Here is a 25,480-nt window from a genome sequence, read left to right as displayed (position 1 = left end):
ATCACAGCCGCAAGATGACAATCTGTTCTGACTCTCCCCGCTTCTGCCTGGGGATTGCAGTCAGCGCTGCACCAGCCCCACCCAGGGCGAAGTGGAGGGAACCCAGCCGTCCCCTTTCAACTGCAGCTGTCTTCTGCCTTGTGTTTCTGTGAACCTGTGTATCTGGCTCTGAAGTGGTACCCAGCGTTTCACTTGGTCCTGATCAAGAGTTTCAGGGCTCCCCTTTTACATTTCTGTCACAGAAAAGGGAGACGAGGATGGTAACGACAGAGCTCTAGACATGAGAAACTCACTGTAATGCAGCTCTCTAAATCGGCAAGCATGGGCTTATTCATTTGAAAACATCATTTTCGTCGTGAAATCTGCAGCAGTGCAGGCAAGCAGATCTCAGAGGTGCTTGTGGAGCAGAGGGGCTGGCTTGCTGGTTCTTAAACCCTGAGGAATTCATGGCATTTATACTCATGTCTGCCCAACCTAGCCGTGAGCTTTTCTGTATCACTAAGCACAAACTTCTGGAAGGCAGGGCAGTTTCTCTCTGCTTGGCCCTAAGCACACCCAAATGCCCTGAGACAATGGTTCTCAACCAGGGGTGATTTTATTCCAGGGGACATTTGGCAATGTCTGGAGTCATTTTTGGTGGTCAGAACTGGGGAGAGCAGTCCTAGCATCTAGTGGTAGAGACCAGTGATGCTGCTGAACAGTGCCCCCAACAACATAAAATTTTCTGGCCCAGAAGGTCAACAGTGCCGAGTTGAGAAACCTTGCACTAACAGAGTGAAGTAATAAGCTCCAAGTTCTGCCGCCCTAAACTTTTACTGCACTGCCTTGGAGATGTTGAAGAAATGATCTCAAATCTCCAGATGCCAGGCGCTTATCCCAGAGGTGGGATATGTTAGTGACAGGCCTAGCAGGGTACTCATGGGAGGCATCCAGGAAATGTAGGGGGTGCCCCCTTGGTGATTCAAGGCAGAGCAATGCCAGAGTGTCTGACCGTGGTAAAAGGGAAGTGTTTGCAGCCTGTTTTCTGTTCCATGATGGGATGTGTGGGGTAAAAGGTGGCCAGCTGCTCACCATCAGGTCAAGAACGTCTACAGTGGAACCAGATGCGCTCTGAGGACCAGCACTAGAAGCCTCTTGGAACTCACTCCCAAAACAGGAGGCAAGGAAGTGGCATACTATTGCCCAGTGCCACAAAAATGCTTCCCTCAGTGGCACTCTGCCAGGTGGAGGGGTGGTGGGCTGTGATGGGGGGCCCCCATGAGGGAACTGAGCACACACAGCTGCTGACAACCCGCCAACCCCACAAGCAGCTTGATGCCAGAGGCACCGGGCCTGTCACAACAGCCTGGGCATCAGCAAAAGAAAGCGTAGTTGGCAGGGTCTGCCTAGGAACCAGGCCTGCAGGGGAGAGGACTTCATTAGAAGGGACGTTGCCAACCCCTGTACCAGGAGAGCCAGGTGATCTCTCTATCTACCCGCTACTCCCTTGGTGACTGGGCAACCCATTTTGCCTTATTTTTAGAGTGACCACTCATCCCAGTTTACACCTGCGGTCTTGGCATCATTATTAATAACTCCCTCTTTCAATCTTAGAAGTGCTCCATTTGAAAAATAAATTATATGGTCACCCTATTAATTGTACCTTGGTTTTCTCTAATACAGTAGTTTTAGGGGAGGCATTATATTTGTAAAAGATTTTTGTACAAAATGGGCTGTATCCTAAAATGTATCATTAATTGAATCTCAAAGAGTTGCAAAAGAATGGTGGATTCATACTAACGAAAAAAAAAACAGCATGTTTTCTGAACAGTTTTTGATAGGTTTATAGGGAGACTAATTCAAATCCCTTGAAGAAGAAAAATCTCTTTTGTAAGTTTCAAACTCCCTACCCAATCTCTGTGAATTCTAATGGGAAATGAAATAGCTAGGCAGGAGGGAAGGCGGAGGAGTAGGGGACTATGGTAATCCACAAACTAGAAAATTAGCTGGAGTCACTGGGCTGTGTAGCAGGGATAATCCTCTGTGTGGATGGCTGCTTTTCTCAAGTCAGCTCCACAGATTTTGTTGGTGCTCTGGGAATTAGCAAATCAGGGCCACTCAAGATCTCTCCTTACAGCGCGGCTCCTGGAGAGGAGACCTGCGGGGAGGGCTTCTTTTTGGCCAAAGATTGAAGTACCTCTGTCCCTGGCATCTGAGAGTCTTGTTCCTAAGATGCAAAAAAAGAGAACATACTTCAGTTTCTGTCTTTCTTTTTTTTTCTTTCCTCTCTTCAACTCCATTTTTCTAAACTGGTTTTTAATGGCAGGAGTGTTTCCCCCCTTCCCCCAACCCATGCGTTATCTTGCTCTTGGCATTTATACCACTGCTTTATTGTGATGCAAGCAACTGGCATGAAATGTGGATTTTGAAAATGTGTCACTGGAGGTGTCTAACTGCAGAACTCGAGTGATTGAATGAGCAAAGCAGCAGACGGAGAATTTCGAGAGTCTTTCGTTTCGTTTCCTTGCCCGTGGCAGCTTTTGGGTGGTTTTTGTCCAAGTCACCACCTTTCAGATCCTGATTACAAATAAGGTGGTGCAACTGAGCAAGCTGAAGTGCAAAAAAAGGTGTTAAGATAACCTGAGATCCAGGCTCTTCCTGATGTACTCTGTTTAGATCAAGTATCTGTCTCCAAGGGGAGGGAGGACATTGAGTCAGCTCCGCCTTTTAACGTGGCTCTCCGTTTAAATGGAATCAAACCGTCTGGGTTTAGGGAATGAGACCTAATAGGAATTCTCTTCTCTTGCTCGTTTTTATTCACCAGAGGGAACGATGTAGTTGGTTTTGAATTAAATACAGATTTCCAAGAGATATGACAGGCCATCGTATGGGAAAATTTAATATTGAGGTAATTGCAAAACAGTGTCCATGCTATTTTGCTATATGGATGACAGAGAAAACACACTAGAAAAAAAACGTATTTTTAATGAAATGTAGCTGAAAGATTGCTTTCAGAGCATGTAATATTCTCAGATATCAGTGTGGACAAGGCAGGCCAAACCGTGCCAGCCCCCGGTCAGATTATCCAGTGGATGTCAGTGAGTTCTGTCTAAATTATTATTTATCTGTAAAAGGTAGACATATATTTGCTTCTTAAATTTAGGATCTTAGCTTTCTTATTTTCCCTCCTTTACATAAAATCAAGGAAGGAAAAAGTCTCCCACCTCTAGCCCTCTCCTATTTCACATGCCAGAGCAATTACTGCCTATTAAGAAGCCATTCTACATATAATGTGGTTAGTTAAGTGGTCTAATGCCCCAGTTATCCAGTTAGTCACAGGCAGTAAGGTGGGCATTTGGTTAGTGGAGTCAGACAGAGAAGTGGTAATCTGATTAGCCAGTTGCTTTCTGAGGCTGTTGGCTGAGATGGTGGCTGTTGAATTGAGTGAGGAGCAGTATTGCTGGGTGAGGTTTAGCTTCAGACAGGCTGTAGAAATCCACTGCTTCCGAAAGGTCTCCTTGAGAACCTTCCCCTAGCGAGAATGCCCTTCAGCCTGTAGATAGTCTCATCAGTTTATCAAACTTGCTTTATCTTTTCCTGCATATAACAATGTCAAAGATAGGCACATGGCTATGGACCAGATTCCCCATCAGTCCATTTGTTTATATCTTTTAGGGCCAATCTTATTTCTTTTTCCACTAAGTTTTACAGCTCGAAGGGCTAGAGGTCTAACTGTGGTGCCTACCCTGCAGTGGATAGAGGTGCCAGAAGACCTTTGCAGATGGGCAAATGGTTGTTTCCTCAGGTCTACAGGTATAGAAGGGAATATTGCGCTAAGGGGATTTTGTTTTAAATGCTGGAAGCCAATGGCCATGCTATTGAGAGAACGTTGAACTGTGAAGAGTGTGGAGAAGTTACCTTTTTTTTTTTTTTAAAGATTTTATTTATTTATTTTTTCCCCCAAAGCCCCAGTAGATAGTTGTCTGTCATAGCTGCACATCCCTCTAGTTGCTGTATGTGGGACACGGCCTCAGCATGGCCGGAGGAGCGGTGCGTTGGTGCGCACCCGGGATCCGAACCCAGGCTGCCGGCAGCGGAGCGCGTGCACTTAACCGCTAAGCCAGGGGCCGGCCCTGGAGAAGTTACCTTGACCTGGTTCTTTTTTATCCTCCTCCTGACCCTGCCTCAGACACCTACTCTTCCTCTTCTAGTATCCCCTTTTCTGGTGTCTCTCAGTCACAGAGCAGTGGCACAATGGTATTCTCTCCTCTTAGCCACCCAACCTTCCAGACTTGGGCCCCTCGGCGTTCTCCAGGGAGGGACCAAGAAAAGGGTTTCTGTTTTCTCCCTCTGTTAAACACTTTAGAACAATGCCCATTGTCCTTACCTGTAGGTTGGGATTGGTGTAAAGGTCCCTAAAATGGGAGGCAATTGGTTCTCTTCGGTTCATCTGCTCATATGCTGCCACCTAGTGGTTACTTCTCCTTTAGCACCCTGTGTAAAGTGGAGGGGACGTCATAGACAGTTCTGTATTGCCTTTTATCTCACTCTTTTTTTCCCTCTCAGTCCTAAATTGTCCCCTTTTCTTACCTCTTTATCCATCACATACACAAAAAGCTTCCTTTTTTTATTCCTGGGTCAGAAAATCTGGAAATGAATAACTGGTATAGGATCCTTGGCAACACTTGGAATCCACTGAAAACATCCCTGATGGTTCCCTGGTTTCTCTCTTTCGGTGATGTGAAATGGGTGTCTGACTGCGGGGCTATCATATGGTTGTTATAGAGGTGAAGAAGGCTACTGCCTATCCAGGACCGCTCTGAATAGGCGGTCTGTCCGTCTGTCATAATTACTCACGTAGTCAGTCGATGATAACAGCTAACCCTTATTGAGCAGTTACTATGAGCCAGGCACTGTTCCAGGTAAATTACACATGTTAACTCCTTTAATCTTCCTAATGACCCAGTGAGATGGCGTAGACCCATTCTAAGGTGAGGAAATTGAGGCAGGAAAGGTCAAGTAACTTGCTTTAGAGAACATACGTAGTCAACGGGGAACTGGGATTTATTACCAGGCTGTCTGGTTCCAGAGTTCATCTTCTTAACCATCATGTTTTGCTGCCTCTTCAAGGCACAGATACCCCGAGTGCTAGGTACAGGCAACAGGAACAGGAAACCGGGCTGTTCATACGCAAGTCCTCCCCAAAGCACTTCCTTGGCCCCTATCTGGGACTGGTGGTGCAGGACACAGTGGGGTTGTTAACTGAGGCCTGAAAAGGAACTCTCCAATATGCTGACCCCAAGGACTCGCCTCTACCCCCCATCTCATTTCAGAGAGTCAGCACATGAGAAAAAAATAACTAAGTAGGCACCCAAAGGAAGTCTGAGAAGCCAACCAGAAACCAGCAGGCCTGGGTTCCAGAGATGATTCTGCCCTGAGAGAGAATTGCAGGTCCCCTTCTCTCCCTGGGCTTTTGTTTTCTCTCTGGCTCATCCTTCCCACTTTGTTTGGAGGTGGCGAGAATGCCCAGAACCAGCATTTTGATACCATTGCAAAAAGAAAGTCAACGCTATCACACGTGGCAGGGAACCAAATCGAAAGTTTATTTGTGTTTTTCAAACCAGCCGAAACAACCAGCAACTTCCTCCTCCAGAGTTTCCTTCTCTCACACCTTCTCTGTGACAAGCCTGTGGAAAAGGGAGAAGTGGATGTGGGGACACGTTTAGAGATGGGATGAGCGATGACAACGCAGGTCTAGTAACAGGTTTGCCGAATATGCCTCTTCCTACTCGTCTTATTGGTGGTTTACAGTCACTGCAAGGCGTCAGAGCCCAGGGTCAGTAAAGGGAGGGGTCTGTGGTGCTGGTGGGGCGGCAGGGGTGGGGAGTGCGGCTCTTGATGATCAAGTTTCTTCATAAAGGCAGGATAGAGAGAAGGATATGTGTCCTAAAGGAGGAAAAAGACATAAATTTGCTTTTATGATTCAAAATACAGAAGGTATTAAAGGGCAGAGAGTAAAACTGTCTCCCTCCTACCCTGTCTCACAGTCATGCAGTGTCTCTGTCCTTGCAGAGAGGACCATGTTATCATTTTCTTTCTCCTTTCAGAGATATCGCCTGCATATCTAAGTAATTGGAGACTCCCTTTTTACACAAATGGAGCATATTAGGCCTACCCTTCTTCACTGCTTTTTTTGTTTGTTTGTTTACCAGCATATCTCAGAATGTGTGCCACATGAGTGCAGAGAGCTTCCTTTTCTTTTTCACTGTTGCATCGTATTCAATTCTATGAATGTACTGCAGTTATTTGACTAGGTCTCTATCGAACATTTAGGTCATTTCCAGTGGTTTGCTCTTACAGACGAATAGCCTTGTGTGTACATCATTTGCGTGTGCGCAAGTGTAGCTGTAGGATAAGCTCCCAGATGTGGAACTGTTGGGTCAAAGAGAATGGGGAGATAAACAACTCTGTCATTAAATAAACGACAGAGGGAAACAGGGTGAATTTGTTTAGATTTGACAGAAAAATTCCACCCTTCTGCTTTCATGGCCAGGAAATGGAGTCCTCAGTGGGAAAGTCATCAAGTCGGACCTTGAGCAACAGGCCCGAGCTGGTGCTTCATGTTTGTACAAGGGCATCGGAGAGTAAGATCTATCCTTATGTATTTTCCTAAATGAATCCACTCAGCTGCTGCTGCACACTAGAGTGGGCCCTGGTCTGGAAGATGCCAAGGACGGCTTGTATCACTGTCACACATCATCCTTAACCCCCAGCAATAAAGGCTGCTCCTATTTCAGGCTGGAAGATGGAGCTAGTGATGTCATGCTAGCCTTGGGTGCCCTCCATCATCCCCCAATTCTAAACAAAGCCCACTCTGCGCCAAAGCAACTCCTATGGTTACCCCACCCAAAGCAAGCACTCACTCCACTGTTTTAAAATGTGATATGGTTCTTGCTCATGAAATGCAAGCCATGTTCTTATTACCTAAAAGTAAATTTGATCATGTTCCACAGGAATCCTCATACTGGATTCCTAATCTTGGCCAACCATATTGTAATATATGGGCATTTGGGAGAAATGGCGCCCTGGATTTGAGAGCTGGCGATAAAGAAACCCAGAGCCATCCTTGTGGCAAAAATTCCTAGCTGTCCCCCAATATCCATCTTTCCATTTTTTTTGTGTGTGTGTGTGAGGAAGATGAGCCCTGAGCTAACATCTGTTGCCATTCTTCCTATTTTTGCTGACGAAGATTGGCCCTGACCTAACATCTGTGCCCATCATCCTGTATTCTATACGTGGGATGCCGCCACAGCATGGCTTGATGAGCTGTGTCTAGGTCTGCGCCTGGGATCCGAACCTGCGAACCCCAGGTCTCCAAAGCAGAGCGTGCAAATTTAACCACTATGCCACCGGGCCAGCCTCATCTCTCCTTTTTATTTATTAATGAACCCCCTTTCCACTTTTATGCTGGACACAACTTGGTGTGTCTGGCCAATGGAATGTAAGCAGAAGTGGTATGTGGAACATCTGTGAAGTGTCCTTAAAAGGAGAGCATGCGCCCATCTCCTTTCATTTTATCTTTCCTGCTGCGTAGGATACAGACATGATAGCTGGAGCATCCATCTTGGGCTGCGGGGTAACCTTGGGAATGTTGGCCAAACACAGTGGAGCAAAAAGAGAAGGTGCCTAGGACCTAGATACTTTGGATCACACACCTCCAGATTTTTACAGAAGAGAAAAATACATTTCTATGTTAATTAAATCACTGTTATTTTGAGTTGTCTGTCACATGTAGTTGGACCTAATCCTAACTGACACAGCCCTCAATTTAGGAAAAACACTTTCAGACCCATCCTCTTTCAATGGTGCATCATTAGCATCACTTTTGGAAATGAAGAAAAGCTACTGCACTGGCAAATCTCATCCTTCACAGAGAAACGAAGGCATGAACAACAAATCCACTGGTAATTGGATACCTGGGCTTCATCTTTCTTCCACTTCAAAGGCAGTGGTGAGATACTCCTTTGGAACAATCCCAATGAGGCTGTTCAGTTCTCCGACCCACCAGCCATACATGTTATACTCCTGAAAAATGAAAAGAGGATGGTTTCAGTTGGAATTTGGTCGCTTCTGTTAATCTCTTATGGTGACTGCGAGGTTCTTTGTGTTGGGTGGTTTCTTTGTTGACACTATCAGTATGAGTCAATCCCCCTGCTGGGATTATTAAATTTTAAAAAGTCTAGAGGAGGAAAGCAAACTCCACTTTCATTTTGCCATCTTCCTATCTACATTGTAAACTTAGCACATTTGATGCCATTGCTGAATCTAAAGAGCATGTCTTTTTACCAAGCAAAGTGGAATGGCTTCTTCAGAGAAAGTTGGGCATACCCTAAAATGCCGGAACACTAAAGATATTCAGGGAGTCAGGTCATAGTTCAAATCAATAATATTTACCAAGCATCTTCTATGTGCAAAGTGCTGTTTGAGTTCCCATGAGATACATAATGATGAATCAGGACATTGCTTGCTCCCTGGGAGCTTACAGCATAGAGTAATGGGCTTTGGAGGCAGACAGACTGGGATCTGATCTCCACTTGGTCATTTAGTAGTCATGTGACCTTAGATTCTCCTAGCTTTCACTTCCTCTTTGGTAAGAGTAGGGATAATAACACGCCTCCTCTTTGTTGTGGGGATATTAGTGATGCTGTATTAGTGAAAACAATTCAAAGTCTCTGATACATAGTAGGTGCTCTAAACATTAGATTCCTCCCCTGGAAGAGGTGAGAGGTTGACAGGTACATCACTAATGACAGGCAGGACATAAGAGCCACAGAGAGGGGCAAACAAGAAAGGGAATTAGAGGGTTTAAAAGAAGGGGCGGTCACGGGGTTGAGAATGAAACTCCTTGAATACAGAAGAGCTGCTCAACAACACAGCAGATGTTGAACATTATGAGACTATTCCTGAAAGCACCAGAAAATGTTTTCTTTCTTTTGAAGGAAGTAAAATTTAGGAATACATGGGAAATAGCATGGGAAATACCAGTTCAACTGGATTTGGGGTACCATGGAGCTAACTATCTGTTTTTGCACACCTGGCTGCTGAATTCTATTAGAAAAAAAAAAGAAAACCAGATTGGTAACACGATAAAATTCCTGGCCAACTGGTTATCTTTTTTTTTTTTTCTTGTGAGGAAGATCAGCCCTGAGCTAACATCCACTGCCAATCCTCCTCTTTTTTTGCTGAGGAGGATTGGCCCTGGGCTAACATCCGTGCCCATCTTCCTCCACTTTATATGGGACGCCACCACAGCATGGCTTGACAAGCGGTGTGATGGTCGGCGCCTGGCATCCCAACCTGCGAACCCCCGGCCGCCGAAGCAGAGTTCGTGCACTTAACCACTGTGCCACCGGGCTGGCCCCAACTGGTTATCTTTTTGTTTCTTTTTGGTAGCATATCTCCCCTCCTCCAGCTCTGCCTCTCCCCTCTCTCCTAGCAGATGATCTCTTTTCCACCTTCAAAGAGAAAAGAGAAGCCATCAGATCTGTCAATCTTCAGCCACCAAAACAGGAACTTACTTGTATTGACAACCCCATTAAAGTGGAGGAAAGGTTTAAGTCCTGGTTTAAGACTATCCCTCATAACATGTACTTCGGTTTAAGACTATCCCTCAGAACATGCATCTGTAACCCTTCTGCTTTCTTTCTTTCTAAGAGACGAGGTTCTCTGGGGTCTGACCTCTGCCTCTAATGTATATGGCTCCTTCCATCAGCACCGAAATGTGTTCAAGTTTCTTTGTCTTTGAAAACAATTATTAAATAGTCCCCACCCCACATCTCCTTCCCATTTCTACTAGTCTATGCCGACTGCCAATTCACAAACTTACTGAAAGAGTTTACTTCACTTACTGCCCCAACTTCTTGTTTTCTAGTCACTCTTCAAGCCACTCTAATCAGGCTCCTGCTTCCATCTCTCCACTTACACTTTCTCTCCATGGTCTCCTATAACCTCCTCATTGTTCAGATTCTACAGGTACTTCTCAGTCCTTAACCAACTGGATCTCTTAGCAGTGCTGGCACTATGGAGCCTTCCTGAGGCATTTTCTTCTCTTAGTTTCTATGATAAATATAGTCTCCTGTTTTCCCTCCTACCTCCCTGGTTGCTTCTTCTCATTCTCCCTTGCAAACTCATCTTCCTCTATCACTCTTTTAAATGTAGTTATTCTCCAAGGTTCTATCCCAACCTTCTTCTTATTTCTTTCTTTTTTTGTGAGGAAGATCAGCCCTGAGCTAACATCCATGCTAATCCTTTTTTTTTTTTTTTTTGCTGAGGAAGACCGGCTCTGAGCTAACATTTATTGCCAATCCTCCTCCATTTTTTTTTAATCCCCAAAGCCCCAGTAGATAGTTGTATGTCATAGTTGCACATCCTTCTAGTTGCTGTATGTGGGACGTGGCCTCAGCATGGCCAGACAAGCAGTGCATTGGTGCGCGCCCGGGATCGGAACCTGGGCCGCCAGTAGCGGAGGGCACGCACTTAACCGCTAAGCCATGGGGCCAGCCCCCAGCCTTCTTCTTGATGCACTTTCCTTGAGCAATCTTATACACCTCTGTGGTCTAGCCACCATGTCTGTGTAAATGACTCACAACCATAGCTCCAGCCCAGATCTAAGTGTTGGATCCCAATACCCAAGTGTGTGTCCGTCAAGCTGCTCAAGACTATAAATTTAACCCATCATCCTACCTCGATCTCCATTCCCACTCCCAAAATATCTTTACCCACTGTGTTTTGTATCTCAGTGAGTGGTACTACTATGCACTCAGTTACTCAAGCCAGAGACCGAAGAGTCATTCCCAATTTCACCCTCCTTTCCCAATCGGTCTTCAAGTTCTGTCTGTTCTCTTTCCAAAATATTAATGGAATCTATCCACTTCTCTCCATTCCCACTGAATACCCCAGAGTTATGTCACTGTCATCTCTCATGAGGAGTACAGAAACTACCTCCAAATTAGTTCCTGTACCTCCTTTCTTGTTCCCCTCCAATCTATTCTTCATTCTGTAGCCAGAATCTTTCTAAAATGTACATTGACAACATCACTGTTCTGCTTGAACCCTTTAAGTGGGTTCCCACTGCCTACTGTCAACTTCTTAACAAGGTGGACAAGGCCCTGCGTGACCTGGTCCTGCTCACTGCCCAGCCTTGTGATCTACCCCCTAAATCTGGTGGACCCTTGGTAAAACAGAACTTGTCTCAGCTACTCCCATGGGCCACAGGTGCTCTCATCTTGGAGCCTTTCCTCTGCCTGTTTAGCCTCTACTTTCCTCTGCCCTTTCATGGGGCTCACTCCTAAGCAGCCTTCAAATCTGAATCCCTGAGTCTCTAGACTCTCTGGAAGGCTCTCCTTGCCACCCTCTGATGGTGTGGGGGCACCAGCCATGTGGTCCACAGTGCTGTGTCCTGTGCTTTCCCGGAAATGAGTTCATCATGCTGCCTTATATCTGCCTGCCTTTGTCTCAGTGCCAGTCGCTACGTGGAAAGTTCCGGGAGAGCGGGGCTCTTGTTGGTTTTGTTTGCTGCTGTATTCCCAGCACTCAGCATGGTACCCGGCACAGAATGGGGCCAAAAAATACTTGTTAAATGAGGTTATGAAGACATGAAGGGAGCAGTGGGGATTTATACTTTCAGTTGAGCAGCTTTAGTTACAACTAACTCCAAGATATTCCCCTGGTGACTGAACTAGCTGTGACAGGAAGAGAGCAACTGCCTTTGGAGACAGTTTCCCCAAATGGCTCCCTAAATACCATGAAGAGAGTCTCCAATGCCATAAGAAGTGAGACTACTGAGTTGATCCTAAAAGCAACAGGGAATTACCTTTTAAAAATCAGCCTTAAATAAATGAATGTGTCCAGCACCTGTCCCCCACTGTCTCCACCACACTTTCTTATTCCCTCCCTCCCCCTGGCCAACTTCCCCCAAAGTCTGCACTGCCTTATGGGAAATCACCCAGAATTCCTTAGCCTATGCTTGTCAGGACATTTCAGAGCTCCTCTCAGTACAAGTTATGTCACTGTCCATTTCCCAATACTGAAGTTAGGGCAGTTTCTGCCTTAAGTTTTCTTGTAGTGTTGCCTTGTGTTAGGACGTCGCCGGAATGCCACGTCTACGCGGCCTTGCTGTGAAGGGGAAACAGATACTCTGTTTTCCTCTCTTACTGTAACTCATAAAAACGCTAGCCTTAGTTCTGCTATCTCATAGAGCGTGGGCACAATGTTGTCTGACAGTCTTCTTTTTTTTTTTTTTTTAAAGATTTTATTTATTTTATTTTTCCCCCCAAAGCCCCAGTGGATAGTTGTGTGTCGTAGCTGCACATCCTTCTAGTTGCTGTATGTGGGACTCGGCCTCAGGATGAACGGAGAAGTGGTGCCTCGATGCGCACCCGGGATCCGAACCCGGGCCACCAGCATCGCAGCGCGCGCACTTAACCACCAAGCCACAGGGCCGGCCCCTATCTGACAGTCTTCTGATCAAAGTCAACTTGCCTAAACATGTGTGAAGTGTGGTCTTCTACCTGCCAGATGCTGTCATCTTCATCACCTGAGGGGCTCCCTTAGGGCATTCTCTCCCTAGGGATCGTGAAGCTTGGCAGCAGGCCCCTTTAGCCAGGAGTAGGGACCGAGCCTTGGGAAGGCCCTCTCTGCCGACTCGAAGAGGGTGCAAACAGGAAGCAGATGAGGCACAGCAGGACACCTGCAAAGTCCGGGCTCCCAGTCAGGGCGCTCTTGCTGGAGGGGAACACTGACCCTGCCGACCACAGATGTGGTGGTTTCACCACAGTGGTGAGAACGGAAATGAGTGAAATCAACTCTCTGCCCTTCAAAACAAAAGAGCAGGCAGAAGTGTAAGGAGGATTGCACAGTCTCAGAGACCATATGTATCCTGCTGTGGGAGCCTAGGAGCTTAATCAAAGCACCTACAGGTCTTGCACTCTGACTGTCTTATCCAGATTTCATCCCTTGGCTGGATACCCGAAAAGGGCTGCAGGGCTGAGATGTTTAAAGCATGAATGGAAAACTTCTAGCCTCTTCCACTACCACCCCCCATGCATTGCTCCAGCCCAGTCTGAACACCACGAGGTATTTTAAAATAATTTCTACTTTGATGAATTGCTGGGGAGTCCACAATTGCTCATAATCAAAGGGAGAAAAATGCAAATGAGATCCGGCCGAGAACTATCACCACCAAACGTTTATTTCACTGCACAGTGCCAAAAAGAATTAAAACAACATTAAACTCACAGCAATCATGTTTAAGCCCTCGTTTCCAAGTGCCAAATTGCACCACTCTGGATCATACAGATGTTCGTTAATTATGCTAATTTTTATTAAACTATTAAAATGGAGAGAGTACTGGCTCAGCCAGGCAGACCCCAGCTCTGAATGAACTCTGCTCTTGTCTAGAGGTGCTAATTTACTGCATTTTTATTAAGTTGCTGATTCTTGGATTTTAGTTTTGGGATGGCAGAGAGAACTGAATTCCTGAGATCGTTTTCAATAAAGTTGACTTCTTTTTGCCCAGATGTTTGGAAAGATCAGAAAAATACCGAGATGCTCCCAGGAGACCTGAAATCCTCAATGGGAAGTGTTTCTGCCTTCAGGGTGGGGATACATACCTACAAGTGACAATGTTAGGGAATCAGAATTATATAGGCTCCCCTGTAACACTATATACACTGTGTATTAGATAGAGCTAAGACATTAATTATACAGAATTGTTAATTGAAGATGCTTCAGAGAAGAATATAAAAAGCTATTTAAAAAAACCCAAACCCTTCCTATCAGTGCTTGCTTCTTGCCCCAAAGTCTTTTTTTTTTTGTGAGGAAGATCAGCCCTGAGCTAACATCCATGGCAATCCTCCTCTTTTTGCTGAGGAAGACTGGCCCTGAGCTAACATCTGTGCCCATCTTCCTCCACTTTATGTGGGACGCCGCCACAGCATGGCCTGACAAGCGGTGCGTCCGTGCGCACCTGGGGTTTGGAACCCCGGGCCGCCAGCAGCTGAGCGCACGCACTTAACCGCTACACCATGGGGCGGGCCTCCCCAAGTCTTTTAAGAAGGCTTTCACTCGAAAATAGTACAATGTGTGGTTTGTTCTCATCATAAATATTTCTAGGCTTAATTAAACATCTGTTTCCCTCAACATCAACCTTGACCCACCTCCTTGAACCCCCCCAAGTGAAGGAGTCTTAAAATGAAGGTTAGCTATTTTGACTCCATTATCTGGTTGCACAAGCTATTGGCCTGGTTGAGCAGAGCATTGAGTGAACCTGAAATAGACACAGCGCTCACCATCAGCAACAATCAAAAGTGTTTATGGGGGATTGCACACTGCCATAAAAGGATTTATGCTGCTGATCTCCATCAACAAGGGAAAAAAAAAAAACCCTACCAAACCTGCCATAAAAAGAACAGCAAATTCTATAAACAAAAAGCAGTATGGCCACCAACCACGGGCACGTCGCACAGCTTGACTCTGCCTCCAGTGGTTTCCCATTGCTGTTTATGGTTTCAAGACTATCATGGACCTCCTCAGTGCTCCTCCTGTCACAGGGCCCTGAGTCCCTGTGTGGTGCTGCAAATACCCTGTCAGTAGGTGTCAGGGGATATAAGGGGGAAAACCAGCAGGCGCCTATCATAAGCCTTAAAAGAGATTAAATACCCCTACTCCATGATTGCTACATTTTAATTTCTCTCCTCCCTGCTGGTTCCTATTTGTATAAGCTCTTCCATGGCTCCCCTGGAGTAGCACAGACATGACCTGGAATGACCATCCTGTCTTGGGATGAGAATTCAATTTCTAGGCTCAGTGAATCCTAGGCTGTTCCAACAAAAGGAAATCACCATCCTCTAGGGCACAGATTCTTAAACTGGAGTCTGTGAACCTCTGGCCTGTCTGTGGATGGCCGTGAAGTGATCTTTGAACTCCTTGAAATTGGTGTAAAATTTTGTGTGCACGTGTACATGTGTCTCGTCCCTGGGGTGAGGCCCAGACCTTTCATCAGATCCTCAAGAGTTTATGAGCCCTCTATGGTTTCCAAACCAGTGCTCTAGGGGGAAAATACAATGATGTTTATGGCCTGGATCTGCACTTTGGCCCAGTGTGGTCATCTCCATCCACCCCCTTTAAAAATACAGTGACAGGAAATCAAGAATCTTTATTCCTGCCGTGATGGGTTTCCTAAGCTTCAGCCCTCCAGCTGCAGAGTCTGTTCCTTCTTCAAAGGCCGACGGAGCTTGCTTATTCCTTCTAAGGCACCATCTCTTGAACTGTGACTTAAAAGTTGTGGTGTCTTCTCATAGCTTCCATTCAAATCCACATGATGGCTCTTGGAGCAAGCTGCTTGACACTGTCAGTTCCCCTGAGAATGTTCCTAATAGAAATGTTCTCTTTTCACATTGAATTGGGCTTTGATAAGCCTCTGTGAAACAAGATTTCCGGAAAACGTTTCATACTTTTGTTCTTTTACCCATCAAAGTTCACTATATCAGTGCTTGTAAACAAGAGAATTCATCTTCAAGAGAACAATCAATCAATCCCTAACATGAAAGATCAATAAATGCTTGATATATGTATGGGAAAGGAGAATCAATCACAGAATTATTGGTTTATGATTGCTTACCTCTGTTATTAGTGCTTGTGCATCAGACATTATCATTAGTAAAGATGGGAAATTTGAATTCCTAAGCAGAGTAGATTGTAATATTCCAGGGTCACCCAAAGACATCATATTTTTACTCTGGATTGGCCCACAATTTCTCTACTCCTAAAATCCAACTCTGGAAATTTAATGCTTTCTGAGGGTATCATAAATTATTAAATAAATTGAGGGCTTTAACTCAGCACCCTCCCAGCTGCTGAGAACAGGAATTGTTCACTAAAGACTAACAGGTGCCTGTTTTTTAGCACAAATTATTTAAGGAAGAGATTTTGCAGAAGGAGATAGGAAGTGGCCAGTTGGGTGGATGGTAGATTAGTGGCGTTGGAACTTGTGAAAGGATGGGAGCTCAGTGGTTGGCTGAAACCTTGGGTAGCTTGGCGGCCTCTCCAGGCTGTTTTACACCATGTTTTAAGTTCTTGGCAATCATTTTCTCTTTTTCCCATTATTCAGAGTTTTGGTCTATAAATCATAATAAAAATGAATCATTAAATTTGCCTCAATTGAACCAGTTTTATTTATTGTTACACTTCAGGTAACTTGCTAACCTGGAGATTGATGGGCCTGGATCTGGGGCAAGGGAAGGTATGTGAGTGTAAGAAAGAGGACACAGAAAGGCTGGGTGGTCAGCAAAAGCAGTTGGTGGTTGCATGGCGACAACTCTACAAAGCTTGAGTGTTCTGAGGAGAAGAGGAATGTGTCAGCTGGATGGAGGGTCTGAGAGCCCTTGAGTGCAAGGGAATATTCAGCCTCAAGTCTGAAGCTTATGTCCTGAACTGGGTGTGAGTGGATAATGATCAAGTCAAGGCGAGGGAGGTGTGCAGGTCCTGTGCACAAACCGGACATTGTTGGTGATGGAAGTGTGTGCAAAACACAGAATATGCAGGACAGAGAAATCATAAGCTGTGAAGGTAAGAAGGAAGGTGGAACAGGGCTGTAAAGAAAAAGACACGAGAAAGAAACACACAACTTGAACTTTGCCTACAGAAGGGAGAAAGGATAAAGAGAAGTTGCAGATGGGAGGAAACAAGGTGCCAAGTGCGGAATTCAGAAACAATAGAGACAGCACCATTTCGGAGCTGATAGAATTGTGATACCATGTGAGACCGGCGTATTAATATGTATTCCATAAACTGTGCAGCACGCAGCTCTGCACTGCTCTGTTTTGCTCTGACCGCAGTACCAGCCTCAGGCACCACAACACAATTTGGAAACAATGTGACGGAAATGTTTAATCTGCTCGGCCCATCTGTGCTGCGTATTTCTCCAGATCTCCCTGAGAGAGGCGCCTTGAATCTCCACATTGCCTTTAATATTCTCCTAAATCACCTCCCCACTGCACTTCAAGGGCCATTGCTACAATATCACAGGTTCATCTAAAGTGCAATGGGGAGGGGGGTCGGGGGGAGGCACAGGCCGGGATATTTTTTATTTTAAAATAATTTCCAGAGATCGTCTTTTCTGCTTCCTTTAAAAAAAGAAGAAAAGTTATTCTACTGTTGCCGTAAGGTTATTGAGGCTGTTTGGTGCAAACCAGGGTAGGATAGAGTGGAATCATTCTCTGAAGAATTATTTTTATTAATCTCCAGTCGCTCAATTGGACATGGGAGGGGGTGAGCAGATGCTCGTTTTCTCTTCTCTCTGTTTCTTGCACCTTGCTAGGGTGATGTGTGTGTTTGGGGCTGGTACCTCTCTGCTTTACACTCTCTGCATTGGGTACCACCTTGACCCTGCCCTGTTCCAAACAAAGCCATCTTGTTCAGGACAGGTATACATTTAGTCCCTGGTCAACATGCCCTCATCAGAAAGGGATACTGTCTATATTATCAATTCTAGCTTACAATCTTAGATTTTCTCTTGTTAAGTACAGACGTTGAGCGTCAGATTTCTGCTGCCTTTCCTCTACTTGATTTTGCCAGATTCAGTGACTTGGGGCTAGAATGTAGGAAGCTGGGGTAGGTTTTGGAGAGAGAGGGGTTGACAAGTCACTGTGTTCCAGAACTTAGACAAATGGAAGAGAGTTGCACATCACCAAGAAAATTAGGATTCCTTTTGCTTTGTGAATTAAAGAAATGAATAATTTAATCCTCAAGATTGTTCCGGCGAGGGAAAGGCAACGTCCCAGTTGCGGAGCCCTACAGCCTGTCGGTGTGTTACATCATCTGCACACATAGGCGTTTCCATGACAACCGCTTATAGCTTCATTTCCTGGATCCCTCTAGGGGGTGTCACAGCCAGATCCACCTGCTTTTCACCCTACCCTCGGTGGGGTCATGGTAAGGTCGCCAGAATAAATGAACGCGGGTACTAATGATCTGTTTACTGCTGTTTATGCTCTGTGTGTGTCAGGGGCACGCACATTTAGAGAGCTCATTATGGTTGCAATTAGAATGCACCATCGCTAGATATTTAACTCCTTTTTCTTTTAAATTAGCATTTTAATAACATTCTTTGAGCAGAGAAACAAAATGACCATTTTTCACGGACAAACTTCTAGCTGTAGGTGCAACTTTAATGGCAAAGTTGTGAAGGGGAAAGAAGGGAGGAAAAAAAGGCCATTTTTACTACTTTCACCCTCCTCCTTACCAAAAGGATATTTCTATTTGCTTTCTAACACACTCAATTTCCTAAATTTGTTTTGAATCCAATTATTTTGGGTGGTTTAAAGTACTGCACTCTTGTTGGATGGAAATTAGCAGCGATTGAAATTAACTTTCTATGTGACCTGTGAAGGGGCTAAAATAATTACAAGTGTGTATAAGAAACCATCTCTCCAAAAGACCCTTGCTGTAGGATCGGGCTGTGATCCAGTGATACTATTATCAGAATATCTTTATACAGTAATTGCAAGGGCTATTTTCTTTAAAAAGGTGATAGCAATTATTGTTTCTGTTTTATAACTCTTAGGATTATCTTACAGAGGATAAATGATGACAAAAACTTGTCATTACAGACAGGATAAATAAGAAGCAGAAAGAATGAAAATAATAAAACGGCATCATTTGCCATTTAAATACGGCGAGATCTTGGAGCATCAAAAAGCAACAGAGACAGAACAGGAAAGATAGAATCTAGAGACACACTCTGCCAGAATGTTCCACTGCTTTTTAGGAATTAGCCAACACCTTTGCTTAGGTGTTTATAGATGCTGTGTTTGTGGAAAGTACAGTGAAAAATAACAATTTGAATGTTTCGATTATCTTTCCCAGTCCGTTCCATTTTCATTATTTATTTCCTATAAATCGGGACCTTGGTGAACATAATTCTGCAGACAAGGAGGCGGATGGGACAGCCAATGTGAACGAAGAGATAGATGGTGGGTGTGTGTAAGATAGATGCTATGAGTTTATGAAAAGGAGCAGTATGTCTGCATGTGAACATCCACAAAGTAAAGCAAGCAAGCATATAAACTATAACGGGTATTTATAGGTGTAAAAAAAAGGCGCAAGGAAGATGGTATGGGAACAAGCACACTGAGCATGAAAAGGGTTTGCTTTTTTCCTACCCTCTTGGAATCCACGTCCAAGTTCCGCTAAGATGTCCCGTGCTTGCAGTGGCTTCTGTGAAACCTCACAAGCCTTTCCATGACAACAGACAGAGGATTTCACAGCCAGAAGACTCAGGAGGTCAATAGTTGAAAAGCAAGAGTTAGAAAGAGAGATCTTTAGATCTTTATCGACATCAAAACAATCCCACTAAAAAACTTCCGAACGATAGGAGGAAAAAATTTAAAGACACAGCAGGAAAAAAAAAAAAGCCCTTATAAAAACGCAGGTTTAAAATGTTTATGCTTTTGTATCAGCCTAGTTGCACCTTTGAATCTACCATTTCATAAATAAAATACGGATGGCATAGACTATAATTTGGTGATAGCTACCCCAGGACATATCTAGATGCACTTCTGTTATTTTAATTAAATACTGCATTATGGTTTGTGACAACTACATAGCTACAGCGTAAATGAATTCAGAATTAAAGTGTTACTTAGGCATCCAGTAATTTTTGTTTCATTCCTCAGTTTTACAAAGCAAATAGCTATAAAATCAAGATGTTTGTTCATTTACAGATGGAGTGGGATTGTTGTCGCTGTTTTTTTTCTCCTTAATCCTCATGCACGAAAAGAAGACAGAGCTCAGAGTCTGGCTCCAAACACCCTTACCTTATGAGCCACATTACAAAGAAAAACACATCCTCTTGCCTATAATGTGAAATGCTGAATATTAATTGCTGGTATTATGCTTATCTTTCTAGCCGGGTTCTGTCTTTTAACAATTATTCTGATGGGCTGCAGTCTTGCACTGCCAGGAAATTTTTCTCCTTTGTTTAACAGTTAGAAACCTATTTGATTTTATTTTATTAAAAAAAAAAAATCTTAAAGTTCACAATGCTCCTTGGAAGTTTTTAGTATCTGGACTCTTCCCAAATACAGAATATTAGTGGGAACAGAGAAACTGCCAAAGTTCTTTGCTAAAAATATGATGCACATTTCTGCATCTAACAGAAAAAATATTTTTCATTCTAGCAATATTAATGTTTCCTTAATTAAACTGGAGAGGGCATTACAATTTGACATAATCAATTGGTTAGTTTAAATGTCGCTTCACTAGCAAATCGTGAGAAAGGTTCAGAATATTCTCATCTAAGAAGCACAGATTTTCACTCAAAATTAATAAGGTAGAGTAAAAGGATTTTTGTTCAAATCGGAGGATTTAATTGTATCTTTAATGTGTCATACGTCAAGATGAAAGTTTTTAAATAGCAAGTTTTCTGAAACCATTGTCTATTATTTCTAGTTTGAGAATTAATATAATCTTTTTATTAGCCTTCAATATTACCATATGGCTGGCAATGTCTGCTAATTCTAGCTTTTCTGTGTTCTAACCAATTACCCCAAGCCCCTGATAACTAATCCTATAAACTGCGTAAAAGTTACTGCCCGGTATGTTTGCAATGAGGTTATAATTTGCTTCAATATTTTGCTAGTTTGGTTGGAAAGCTGGATCCATACACTACCAAGAAACACTGGCAGACAGAGGTTGGGGGAGGCTGAGTTCCTTTTGAGAAAATAATTACACAGAAACAAAGCTTTTGTGACTCCTTTTAAATAAAGCATCTCACCAAAATGTCATCCAGCCTCTTTGGCAGATTAGTGAGGAGTTTATTACTAAATCTCTGTCTAATAAACGTGCAGTTGACTCTGGAGGAGCTGCTTGTTATAATACTGGCAGTGGGAAATGGAGGGAATGTCACAGTTAAAGACACAAATTTTCCCCATAATATATTCGAATGGAAACCTCTGAATCCAATACTACATGGGCATATCTAATAAATTCACAATATTTCAGTCTCAACAGCCTTCACCGGTTAGTTTTAAAGATTTATGTGGTAAAAAATTACTCAGTGATGAATATGGTTTATTCTGTGCAGTATTGGAGGTATAAGGAATTAAACTACCGTCTTTAACAGTGAATTTATTATTACCTCTGTCAAAAGACGAAGGCTTTAACAGCATTTGTTATAAATTCACTGCAAAATAAATGGCTGGAATTTTTTACACTGGAGTTTGTAAAGCATCGGGTGATTCTGAGCATTAACCTAACCCTGCCACAGCTTATGTGGTTCTAGGTAAACATTTCTGTCTGGGCCTCATAGTTAATTATCTGATCTGGGACTTTCCACCTGACTGACAGGGGTGTGTGTGTGTGTGTGTGTGTGTGTGTGTGTGTGTGAAAATGAACAATCCTGTCCCGGACAACAGTTTAGGAGTAAGGAGATTAAAGTGGAAAATGCCAATTTTATTCTCTTTTTTAAAAACGGGTTTTGTAATAAATGGCCAGGGTTTTGAGGATAGGGCTGATATGCAGTTGGGCCTCTTGTTAGCAGGTTTACATATACGCATATGCACACACACACACAAACACCCTCTCCTTTTTGTCCTCTCTTGGAATGGGTGTCCCCTCATTTATAAAAATTACCTGGAAGGAATGAGGCTGCCAGGGTTTGTTCTAGACGATTGGTTCCTGTCTGGGGGAAAGGAATGGCCTCTACTGAATTTGACCGGTGTATGACCGTTGCCTTCCAGCTGACCCCAAATCCCATTCCTATCCTCCTAACTCTATAGCCTCCCATAGGGGTTATTAATGAGAGAGAACACCATCATCATCATCATCTTCGTCATCACAGCACAGTGTTGACCTGCTTGTTAACATGAAATGGGGTGGTGGGGACAGCTTCTGCTTCTCTTTCATATCATCATAAATAAGAAAAGATATTTTCCAATGGTATCCCCCTCACCCGCCCCCTCTGGTTAGGTCAGAGGTGAATAATAGCTCTTTGACAGGCATTGATCAGTTTCATCACACTGTTTGGGCAGCCTGCGCCCCAGGCCTATATTCTCCCCACTTACTACCCCCAAATTACCTTGCAAATAACCCTGCCCATCCCCCACCCAGCCCAGCAGAGGGTATAGTGCCTGAGGAAGTCCTAAATGGACACTAGATGTCACCAAACACCTCCTTTCCCTCAGAGCCCTGAAATTAAAAAAAAAAAAAATCCTTCATTTAAAGCAATTGAAGGAATTAACTTATCTGTTTTTATGAGGGTTGTTGTCACATTCAACTAAGCACACTTAAAAGAGGAAGTATTGCTGCATTCAGATAATTTTTACAACATACAAATCTCCTTGGGGAGGATGGGGTCAAGGAAGGGGAAAGGTCTACATTCTTTAAGTAGTCCTTTGAGGGAGTAGGTGGAGAGCACTGGGCTTTAAAAATCCCACCCTAACAGACACGGTGTTATGTTAACATAGTCCAGGTGTGCCGGGAACAGCCTGCTGCATTCAGAGAATTAGGAGCTGGGTTTGGAGCCGGGATCTAGCCTGAGTTTAAGTAGCTCCAACCCAGTGCTGGAAGCTTAAATGTCATCCAGGGTGACAAAGTCAGTGTCTCTTGTCTACATATGGCCCATGGCCATCTGACAGCATTGTGTGTTCGATGTTAAACTTGACCTTGCCTGTAAGGCTCCCTGTTTCCACATCAACTGCACCAGCAGAGAAGACAACCAAAGCACAGTGTGTCTGGGCCACGGGAATATCTTCCCACCCCAGCTAAGCCACCATGTAAGCATGAACCTTATGTGGTGCCCAACTTATTGCTTCAAGGCTGATTTCCACGGGAATAAGTAGCTGGACAAACCTTGGAGGAGCCTAAGGCCAACTCGTGAGGCACACAACGCAAGCCCAAGAGATGGAGCCTACCGACTTGGTTTACCTTAAATGGAGGACCTCATTCAGGGACCACTTCTCCTTTCCAGTCAATTGAGAAAGACTAGAATTCTTTAATTCGCCCTTATCTGCTGGACAGCTCACGTTACTACTATAAATTACTTCTGGAACAGGAGGCTTAATTTTTAACTGGGCGTTTAGGTTATCTCACATAGTAGAACAAGCACCTTTATTATTTAGGAAGGAGGCTCCCTAGTGAAAGACCTCGGAGCCAGGAAGACACAGTCAGTTCTCTGAAAGCTGGGACTTGTGACTTGTCTTATCCAAACAGAGGCTTCTTACTTCCCATTCTCCCACTTATAACAAATGCCCAGAGCAGTGCAGTCCACAGAATGGCCTTACGATCCTGAGATAAAAGGAGTGAAGCCAGGGAACGGTGATGCTGCATGGAGGGTGATTCAGCATCTGCCCTGTCATGCCTGGTGCCCAGGCTGAATGGATTTTCGGAGTACACCTGTTATTGAACCACTGCCAAGTACTGATGGCCACTAACCCCCAAATCACTTTTCCCCGCTGTTGATGTTTGAAATGTCAGACAGGACTGAGCAGCAGCCGGCGTGTATTTCAAACACAGCAGATGGATTTTTATATTAGCTCCTATTTCACGTGCAGGCAGAGCGACCGCCATACTAAAACCGCAGCCTCAACGCTGCCGAGTTTGCTTCTGTGAGATTAATTCTGTGAAATTAATTGGGACAAGATTGAAAAGGAAATTAAAATGCAGCTGAGTGAACAGGCCTTTCAAACACCTTTTTCCTGCTCTATTCAAACTTGAATTCTACGGTGGTCGCAGGCATCGTGGGAAGTAATTTACGAGAGGCAGGCTCTCAGGAGCCATCGGTTACGTATGAGGAGACCTGCACAAGCACCACAATCTGGAGCCACTGAAGGGCGCTAAACACCCCGCTGTGGCCTGAGCCGCGTCCCTGCACGGGGAGGAAGTGGAGCTCAGCCCCAGAAAAAGCTGTTCAGAAATATCAGGGCCCAAAAGGAACGTGGGAACATCCACTGGATGCACAGATCTGCTTCGTTATTAAAATCTCCCTTTAATATATTTTAAGACCCAAATTGGAACTCAGAGAATTAAGTGGGCATGAAACTGCATGGGGCCTAGGAATGTATGGATGTGTTAGGGGAGGTCAGTGGGAGTCCTGCTGACTGTGCCATTGGTTACTGTTTTAGAGATTGGAAACATGGGCTCCGGCCTCTCCTCAAACGAGAAGTTGGAACAACCCATCAATTTTGTCAGTGACGAAATCTCTCAGACCGGGAAACACACGGTGGATTTCCATGTAGGCCTCTTCGCTGGAAGGTTTTCTAATTTCCAGGTGAGAACCTTTTGTGCTTTTGAGCATCTCTCTGAAGAGTTCTTGGCAGGACAGACTACCTTTTTTTCTCTTTCAATTCACCAATAATTTATTAAACTCCTAGAATGTTCAATAAATACCCAAAATTGACCCGAAAGGTTTACTTTATTGTTAATGGAAAAGAGGGGACAAGAGGGGACTAAAGTAATAGTTACCATCTCCTACATGCCAGGCACTTCTTTACTCAAATTCTCTAACGTAAGCATCACAACACCCTATGAATAGAAAGGATCCCAATTTTTACCGATGAGGAAATTGAGGATTAGCAAGATGAAGTGACTTTGCTCAGGGCCACATAAGTAACCCATCTGTTAACAACTTGCTTCTCCAAGAATAGGACAGGTGATAGGCATTTGGTTATCAATGGGGTGCATCTCTCTTGCCCAGTCAATCATCCTCTCTGGAAAAATTTTTTTAAAAAGGATAAATAGCTTTCTTTCTGGGATCATTCCTGCCCAAAGTGTCTAGGCCTCACAGACTCTCCTGGCCCTAGGATTCTAGGATTCAAGGTTGGGTCACACTGGGGCAACTATTTAGAAACAGCAGGGAGCAGCAGGAGCCCAAGAATAAAGCTGTTAGGCTCCTCCTCCTCCCTTCCACCCCACTGCCCCATCCAGGGGCCACTTCCTGTTCTCCATCTGCCCCCCCACCTTCAGAATATTTCTTTTATCATACAAAGAGAGAGGGGGAAACCAGATGCATTTATGAAGGTCAAAAACAACAAAGCTCGTAATTGGAATTTTTTGGTTTGTTTACTCTGAATAAATAATTAAAGCTAAAACACATTTTATGTGGAATTTCTTTAGCTGTTTTGCAGCCTCACTATGTTTAGAACGGGAATGTTTGAGGTGGAAGGAACCTTAGAGGTCATCCAACACAACTCCCGCATTTTACAGGTCTGGAAACCAGTCCGGGTAAGCTGAGCTGCACCCAGTTGCGTCTTGTCTTGCATTTCTCAGGGAAATAGAGTTCTCCAGGTTCCTAAATAGCAGGCCTTTCTTGCCTGACAAAGGTTCTACTGGCCAGAGAGAAAAGTAAGATGGAGATTTCTAGATGCCATTTTTCTGGACTAACCTCAAGTTGGGTCATTTCCGTTCCTCCAGGTTTGAGAAGCAGGCTGCAGAGGGTAACTGACTC

At 44.2% G+C, this 25,480-nt stretch overlaps 1 protein-coding gene across 1 annotated transcript in view; it reads right to left on the bottom strand.

The window, feature by feature from the left end:
* Positions 1 to 5,562: 5,562 nt before the first annotated feature.
* SKAP1 (src kinase associated phosphoprotein 1) overlaps positions 5,563 to 25,480 on the bottom strand; it is a 264,584-nt gene continuing 244,666 nt past the window's right edge. The window contains exons 12-13 of the mRNA XM_087441032.1: positions 7,956 to 8,064; positions 5,563 to 5,925 (exon numbers count right to left, since the gene is read on the bottom strand). Coding sequence (XP_087297158.1) covers positions 7,963 to 8,064 — 102 coding nt within the window. The 3' untranslated portion in view covers positions 5,563 to 5,925; positions 7,956 to 7,962. The remainder of the gene's footprint in view (positions 5,926 to 7,955; positions 8,065 to 25,480) is intronic.

This window comes from Ceratotherium simum, chromosome 16 (genome assembly GCF_057802395.1).
Source record: "Ceratotherium simum simum isolate JZ-2026a chromosome 16, ASM5780239v1, whole genome shotgun sequence".
Taxonomy (NCBI): Eukaryota; Metazoa; Chordata; class Mammalia; order Perissodactyla; family Rhinocerotidae; genus Ceratotherium; species Ceratotherium simum.
This window is presented reverse-complemented; position numbering and strand designations above follow the sequence as displayed.